This window comes from Cherax quadricarinatus, chromosome 85 (genome assembly GCF_038502225.1).
Source record: "Cherax quadricarinatus isolate ZL_2023a chromosome 85, ASM3850222v1, whole genome shotgun sequence".
In the NCBI taxonomy this organism is placed as follows: domain Eukaryota; kingdom Metazoa; phylum Arthropoda; class Malacostraca; order Decapoda; family Parastacidae; genus Cherax; species Cherax quadricarinatus.
The window spans coordinates 8171832-8180906 of record NC_091376.1 but is presented as its reverse complement, the minus strand read 5'-3'; the positions used below and the strand labels follow the sequence as shown (position 1 = coordinate 8180906).

The 9075-nt window shown below is 36.2% G+C and overlaps 1 protein-coding gene across 4 annotated transcripts in view; it reads right to left on the bottom strand.

Annotated features, from left to right (window-relative positions):
* Positions 1-9075, bottom strand: part of LOC128703280 (lysosomal alpha-glucosidase) — a 55566-nt gene continuing 46491 nt past the window's right edge. For 3 of the 4 annotated variants that reach the window (XM_070103320.1, XM_070103321.1, XM_070103322.1), the window contains exons 20-22: positions 8396-8500; positions 6213-6304; positions 1-4753 (exon numbers count right to left, since the gene is read on the bottom strand). In XM_070103320.1, coding sequence (XP_069959421.1) covers positions 4691-4753; positions 6213-6304; positions 8396-8500 — 260 coding nt within the window. In that variant the 3' untranslated portion in view covers positions 1-4690. The remainder of the gene's footprint in view (positions 4754-6212; positions 6305-8395; positions 8501-9075) is intronic. The other variant, XR_011394400.1, reaches the window with a different exon arrangement.

The window sequence follows — 9075 nt, the reverse complement described above, 5'->3', positions numbered from 1 at the left end:
TAATAATCTTAAAAATTTATTGTCCAATAATAAGAGTACCAGTTACATAAACTCTATACATTTCTGTATATATGAATGGCAAATGTATTGTTACAAGTAATACCTGACATGCATAGACAGGTGCTACACACACACTCACACTGTATGACCCTTTTGGGTTTAGTGCTTAATTTGATTATTATTATGGGGAAGTGAAACTCTGTGGGCAAGTGGAACAGAATTCTTCCTCTGTAAGCCATGCATGTCGTAAGAGGCGACTAAAATGCCAGAAGCAAGGGACTAGTAACCCCTTCTCCTGTATACATTACTAAATTTAAAATGAGAAACTTTCATTTTTCTGCCTTGGTGGGATAAGGCCAGTTTGTTGGAAGAGAAAAAGAAAAAAAAAAAAAAGGAAAAAAATTATATTCATGAGGGAGCACTAAACCTATAGGGGTCATACAGCACCCCCACATTTATAATCATGTATATACTGCACTATACACGAAGTATACATACATAAAACTACACAAGGTACTGTATACTTTATTACAGTATATACTCTATTGCAATACAGATGTATACTATACATATATACTATAATTTACCAATAGTGAAACCTTACATATATTAATTTCTCCCATAATTCCACAAAAATATAATTAGCTCATCACAAAATTATCACATTTCACTTATATAACCACTACTACTAATAGGTTATGTAGTTTAAGTGAAGTATATGTAAATAAAGTTAATACTAACGCCAATTTCACCCTCTGCAAATCACATTTTGTAAAAATAGTGTACTACGTAACTATCAATACCAGTACCTATGATCAAATTTGGAGAACTTAAAAATTAAAGCCATTTATATTATCTCTCACAGTAAACACACACAAAGAGGTTCCGCAGCAGGAAGGCAACAATAAAATAAGTGAATTAGCAACTACAAATTGAAATTACTTGCACTGGCCATATTCCACCTGCTTCAGTGGGATATGGCCAGTTCGTTGGAAAAAAAAAATGCTAATCCACAGCATTCAGTCTTAAAGAGGTAGGAGCAAGAAATCATTGTCAGTACTATGTACTCCAGCCTATATTCTGAATGTACACCTTTATGGGCCCCTCAGTACTAAGTAATGACATCACCACTTGTTAACTTGATCAGGTAATTGCACCTACCCACAAGAAGAGAGGAAGAGTGAACCGTCTTTCAAGGATGTATATAAGCCACTAATACTGGGGAACACACAGCCACTTGATAACTGCATTAAGGAGTACTTAAACAACATGAAACAGAGTTCAACCATCAGGATGGGAGTGTAAGCAAAGGTCTGCCCAAAGAATCAGTACTAGGTCTTATATTATTCCTTGTGAATATGAACACCTTGCCAATTTGACTAAGTTGCTGCATATTCTTGTTCGTGGAACATACTAAAATAATGAGAATACAAATGGACGAGGACAACAGAAGGCTGCAGGACCTGAACACACGACACTAGTAATGTAAAGGCAAAGTAATGAAATATTAGAAAGCAGTGTACTACCAGGGAAAACTTCTCAGCAAATTTTGATAAATGCACTTTTAAAACACAAACACATGATTTTGCATTTGCCATGGTTAAGTTTCTTTGGTTTAGGAAAAATCTTTGAATTCAAAAATACAATTCTTTCCATAAGCATTTGGCATGTTCACTGGTAAAGCATTAGATAATATATTCACGAGAGAAACATATTCAGGAAGTCCCGAACTTTCAGACAAGTTGTGTTCCTGGTTTTCTAATTTACAAACAAATTGTTTGTATAGTCCAGAAAGCAATAACAACAGTACAAAGATATTTTTTCACACATCACTACTGCAGCTCAGTAGTGACTGTAGGTGTGGTCATGCAGAACTTGTGGCATCTGTAAGTTGGAGGCCTCTTGTCATTACTGTATGGCTCCCCTTCAATGAGATGCCTTGATACTGAACTGTCACTGATCCAAAGAATTGGAGCTCCCCTTGGATCAAATCAAATTGCCTTCCATTCACCAGGCAATGTATGTCTCCTACAGACTTAGCATTCCCCCATTAATACAATAATAACCATACATTCCATCATCTATAATACAATGATAAAACATGTTTTTAAATAAAATGTTAGTTTTGTGTATCATTAATACACAAACTGATAAGTAAGACACGCATGTAACAGTTGGGTATCTTGTTGAAAATTTTTCCCGCTCAAGTTCGTTAAATAAAAAGGTTGCTTAAATATACAAAATGAGAAGTAGGGGAGAGGTAAATGTGAAGTGACAGTCCTTCAAGTAGTTATAAGGCTGTCAGTCCCTCAGCCTTCAAGCAGTTATAAGGCTGTCAGTCCCTCAGCCTTCAAGCAGTTATAAGGCTGTCAGTCCCTCAGCCTTCAAGCAGTTATAAGGCTGTCAGTCCCTCAGCCTTCAAAGAAGTTTAAAGCTGAGAGAGTGACTGCCTCAAACTTATTTCTTGTACAAGGCTGAAGGATTCATCACCTCATATCTGCTTCTCCAGTACAGCAGGCCCCCGCTTTACGGCGTTTCACTTTACGGCGTTCCGCTAATACGGTCATTTCAAATTATGACCAAAACTCACTATACGGCTCCCCCCACCTGACTTTCTAATACGGCCACCGCGCCCCACCCTGTTTGTTTACATTCTTCGTGAGCTCAGTAAGCACTAAGTCTCTCCATTTTGTCTGGAAACTCCAAAATTTCAAATGTTTTTAAAAGTTATTTCATATTTTATATATACTCTGATAATTATACTTATGTATACCTGTACTTAAATAAACTTACATACTGTGCTGGCATGCAGGTACACATTAAAATAAGTAAGAGTGTCTTATGTCTCCAGACGTCATATTAGTAATGATAATAATAATCATCGAGTCTCATTTAAATGTCGTATATTACGTTAAATACACATTTTCTCAAAATTATATAATAAACACGATACATAACATAAAAAGATGATAAATACACCCCACAATAGAATAAATAAACATAAATATGAGATGTGGTAGCAGACAACTTGCACAAGTGACGCCATATTAGAAATGCTAATAATAATAATAATCACCGAGTCTCATTAAATGTTGTATATTACGTTAATATACACATTTTCATTAATCCATCCATGATATTTTTTTCAAAATTATATAATAAGCACGATACATAACATAAAAAGATGATAAATACACCCTACAGTAGAATAAATAAACATAAATATGAGATGTGGTAGCCAGATAACTTGTACTAGTGATGCCAAGAATAACATTTTCTCTAATCTAACATAAGAGAAAATGTGTTACTGGGGGTAACTGTAGAAAATTATTCCTTTCGTATGTATGTAAGTAAGTTTATTCAGGTATACACAAATACAGTTACATAGATTATCATACATAACAACATATGTGTAGAGAACCTAGGATAACCCAAAAAAGTCAGAGTGACTTATTTCCATTGCCTTCACTCAGAGCATCATTTCTTCTCAAAATGATGTTACATGAGAATGGGAGTGTTCTTCTTTATTTATTCTACCGTATCAATGTAGAGACAACCTGTACACAATGTAACTTGTACACAAACCAGACGTGTACACTTTGTTTACAAAACTTACCTTCGCCTGGTTTGTTTACATAACTCTGCGCCTGTCCTCTCTCATGCACTCATTCTTTCTCTCTCTCATTTATTCGTTTTATCTCATTTACTTACTCCTGACCCTACATTAAGACTACAAATATTTTAAGGTAAGTAATGAGTGAACTGTATATACATTTTATCGCTCTGGGATGCTTAAATGTAATAGAATATTATGTGTGGGTGGGGTGGCCTGGTATGGTAGCCTGGCTGACTACCATACATACCACACTTGATTTCTTATTGTTTTTTGATGCCTGGTTCTATTGCTAACTTAATATATGTTAGTGTAAACTTGTTATCTAGTGTTTGTATGCATTTGTAAGTGGAAAAAAAGGCTGTTCCACTTTACGGTGGTTTCCGCTTTACGGCGGTAGCCTGGAACCTAACCAGCCGTATAAGTGGGGCCCTACTGTACTTCTGTTATCTGCAGTATTTAGGTCACCTCTTTATTTCAAGTAGTGAAGCATGCTGAGCCAGCAAAACATTATGGTAATAATGATGCCAAAATGTTGCATACATGTCTTACTCATCTACAATGTGTACATAAATACAATATCGTAAATTCATGACAAATGTTAAAATGAATTTTGTGCTACAGTATTTAGTTAAATTCTAGCTAAATAAGTATATATACTTATGATATATATGTAGATATTTCATGTGAAACAAGAATGGTGGAAAATATTATATACCAAGAACTATGACAACATAATTTAAGACTACCAAATGAAAGATGTTCTCTAGATAATCTCTAAATCACACAGAGATTCAATTTACGATCCAAAAATTGTTATTACACTTCTATAACTTTTAATTTGTTTTGACTAAATTTCTAAAAAATTATTTGCTATATCAACAATTATTTCTTTATAAAGATTCTAAAATATTGATGCTTCATACATTATTTTCAGCCAAAAATAATATGATCTAAAAGAATTCCATAAAGTACTTATGGTATCTCCCTCACAAAAAAATTACAGTAATCACAACCATACAATACTGAATATAATATTTGCCATTCTTCCTCCCATTTTCACTTAAGATTATTTCTCTACTTCCATGTGACAGTAAATGACTGTAGAAGACTCTGGGCTATGTCAGTGACTGTCAGAACCTGAAAGAATAACACACATTAATTTTTTTTATTATTATTTTATTATTTTTAACACTGGTTATCTCCCACTGCAGTAAACAAAAAAAAGACAGAAACACCATCATTTATTCAATCGCTGTCTTGGCAGAGTTTGGCGACATCACAATTCAGATTATTTTCCAAACTGCAACATCCTTACAAATCCTAACCTTCCTAAATCCTCCTCATTCCTCAGCAATCCTACTCTCTTACTCCTAACTCTTTCAATAATTCTACCATAAACTTTACCCTGTATATGTAACTCAAAAATACTTAAATATTAATAGGTGTGCTTGTCAAGAACATACAAATACAGACACAAGGACCAAAAAAATACTTGCCCACTTTGGTTGCCTAAATCTTTAAATACTTTGTAAACCCTAAAACCTGTGAATCGAACAGTGGGAGGAGTGGTTTAGGCTTGATCCTCTGTTTGATAAAGAGACGAGTACTCTTCCTAGTAAACAATTCAAAAGAACATGTTTATCTAAACCCTTTCCTAACCTCACCAACAAAGGGCATGTATTAACTAAATTCAAATATTTTATTTCTTTTATGCAGTATACAGATAATATATTGAAAGAGCTTTGTCCATGGAAGCAAAGAGGGGAATGTATGAGAGTATAGTTATACCAACAATCTTATATGGATGTGAAACATGGGTGGTGAATGTTGCAACAAGGAGAAGGCTGGAGGCAGTGGAGATGTCATGTCTGAGGGCAATGTGTGGTGTGAATATAATGCAGAGAATTTGTAATTTGGAAATTAGGAGGAGATGCGGGATTACCAAAACTATTATCCAGAGGGCTGAGAAGGGAATGCTGTGGTGGTTTGGACATGCAGAGAGGATGGAACAAAATGGAATGACTTCAAAAGTGTATAACTCTGCAATGGAGAAAAGGCAGCATAGAGGTTGGCCTAGGAAAGGTTGGAAGGAGGAGGTAAAGGAGGTTTTATGTGTGAGGGGCTTCGACTTCCAGCATCCATGCGTGAGCATGTTAGGAGTGAATGGAGACAAGTGGTTTTTTAGGACTTGATGTGCCATTGGAGTGTAAGTACCTGCACTCTGAAAGAGGGGTGTTAATGTTGTAGCTTTATAACTGTAGTGTAAGTGAACCTCTGGCAAGACAGTGATGGAGTGAATGATGGTGAAAGTTTTTCTTTTTCGGGCCACCCTGCCTTGGTGGGAAACGGCCAATGTGTTAATAAAAAATAAAAATAAACAGATAATATAGTTATACTTAATTCTTGATAAATCCAAACATCATGTCATTTCTATTTTCTATTTGTGTTAGTTATGGGTTAATTCCAGACATTATACCGTGACTTAATTTTTTTTTGTTCTTTTATGATTATCATCTTTGAAACCTTATCTCCTGTTCGTTCCACCTTTCAGGCATTACAACAACCTGATCAGTTACAATACTCTTCACATCCTTACCTTGTTTGAGTCATCATACTGGAAGTGTGCTTGTTTACCAGCAACATTAACCTCTGTTATGTTGGTGAGTACGTTGAGGATGTACATGTAAGCTGTCAATGAAAAACATTAATTAATTTCACTGAAAATCTACCGTATTTCGTGGCTTATTAGAAGCATTTTGTTTTCCATAAAATGTTTCCAAAAACCACCCTGCGGCCTACAAACTGAAGGTCAGTGATGGGAGCTATAAGTTTGGGGTGTGGGGTGGAGTAAATATTACTTGGTATTAGGCACTAATACCAAGTAATATTTACTGATTATTACCTTCTAAACTGGGAGGCGTCTAAAGCATCGGAGTGTCTTATAAGCCCGAAATACAGTATACAGTATATCATTCATTTGTATTGAGCAAGCTGACTCCCACATTATTTTTTTTTATTATTATTCTTCATAGGGAAGTGGAAAAGAATTATTCTCCTGTAAGCCATGTGTCATAAGAGGTGACTAAAATACTGAGAGCATGGGGCTAGTAACCCCTTTTCCTATATAAATTACTAAATTTAAAAAGAAATAATTTTTTTCTTTTTAAGTCACCCCTGCCTTGGTGGGATGCTGGAAAAAAAAAAAAAGATTATTATATGAAATGCTACATCTGTAGGGGTCATATAATGCCTGGGGAATGAGAGGTAATCAGGTCTGATGTGAAAGGAAGGGCAGCTCCAATTCCTTCCATCAAGAACCCTTCAGCAGCATGAAGGCACTCGACCCTCCCCTCTAAAGTGTATCCCACTATATTACACTAACTAATGTAAAATCTCCTAAATACACTACCAAAGTTATGCCTGCAATCAGATTTCTAGTAGTTTTCTAATTACTGTATCCAGGAAACACTTATTGTAGTAAATTTGTATATTTTGAGTTTTCCAATCAAGGAACCTTCACAGGAGGTTCCTTGATGTTGTCAAGGGGCTTTTGATATAAGGAATTGAATTTATTCCACCCACAAGTGTAAGTAATCCTATAAGACTGTTCAGCAGCATCAAATGTCAATGAATACACAAGTAAAATTTGGCCTGCAACTGAAAGGGCTTGGAGGGCAGAGATACATGAGCAAGTCTCTGTATATCTGAGGCCCATACTCATCTAGCAGCAAACAGGTGCAGTACTTAGGAGTCAGTCAGATGCCATGGGTCACAGCGTATAGAAAGACTAATGGAAACGAGCCAAACTACATGGCTTTGTTAGGTTATCCTTGATTTACAACCATAATGGGTTAAACAGAATCAGGGAATGGATGGGGTTAGAACCCCATGTCATGAGAGTGCTAAAATTCACAGTCCAGTGTGTTAAGCACTAGATAAGCTAGCTATAGTAAGAGTCATCCAGTGTGGCCCCTGCTAACCTCCCTATGGTGTACAGACATGTACCTAGTTGGAGGACTCTTATTAGTCAACTGGTCAAGTGGTTAACACACTGGCCTGTGAGTTTTACCACTCACTTGCCATGGGTTCTAACCCCACCCATTCCTTGATTTGTTTGTAATTGTGTTACAACAATTTCATAAGTTATGGTGGATTAAATAGCCCTAAAGATTCCTTCCAACATCTAGGGAAGAAAATCTATCTAGCAGACTTTCTGCTGTATGCAATGTTTTCTTGCAAATCACAAATAATAATGAGTCTATTAATATCTATGACAGACACTGGCAACTTAGCACTTTTCTTAATTACCTATGTCAAAAATCTTACTCTATAGGACTGTTACTTACCAAAAACTTAAATGACAATAATTACAACTATCCTTATGAAGAATAACTAAAGAAAGTGTAATGACAACTTGTCAATGCTTAATAATAACCTACATGAAGACAAACTCAGAATAACTAAAGAAAGTGTAACAAACACTTGTCAATGCTCAATAATAACTCACATGGAGACAAACTCAGAAAATTAAATTATCTGTATATTTCAACCCCTTGCTGGGGGTCATAACGCATCTGCTGAAATGGACCCCAGCAGGGAGCCAAATTTTTTCTTTTAACACATCAGCCATTTTCCACTGAGGAAAGGCGACACAAAAGAGAAGAAACATTTCTATCATCAGTCACTCCTGGGGGGTTGATATATACAGATCAGTTAAGTTGCTGTCTCCATGTGAGTTATTACAGAGTATGTACTGTCAAACAAAGATGTCTAACTTACTGAGATTGACTGGAGCTGTATAGCCATTTATCGTGAAATTGAAGTTGACAATGCCAGGACCTGAGATGAACCGCACATGGGTGTAGGTCTTACTCTTCACTACATCTGCACACATACACATGTATTAGTATTAATACTTACATAGCACAATTTAAGTTGATCAAGTTACAGTAAGCTCTCTTATAAAGCTCCTGTATATTACCTGGATACCTGGAGAGAGTTCCGGGGGTCAACGCCCCCGCGGCCCGGTCTGTGACCAGGCCTCCTTAGGTCAGTGTCCCAGGATGCGACCCACACCAGTCGACTAACACCCAGGTACCCATTTTACTGATGGGGAACATAGACAACAGGTGGAAAGAAACACGTCCAATGTTTCTACTCTGGCTGGGAATCGAACCCAGGCCCTCACCGTGTGAAGCGAGAGCGTTAACCACCAGGCCACCGTTAAATGTTGTAAAAGTGCATCCAAAATTGACCAGCTCACATTATGAAAGTTTTCTCACATGCTATTGAAGTTAGTACGAACTTTTTCAATCACCTTTACAATGAGACTGCACTAGAGGAGCTCTATAATAAAGCATATTGTATAAAATTAACAAAACAATTGAATCATTTGGTTATTAACACATAAAACTGCTTTTTTTTTTTTTTTTTTTCAACAAGTCGGTCGTCTCCCACCG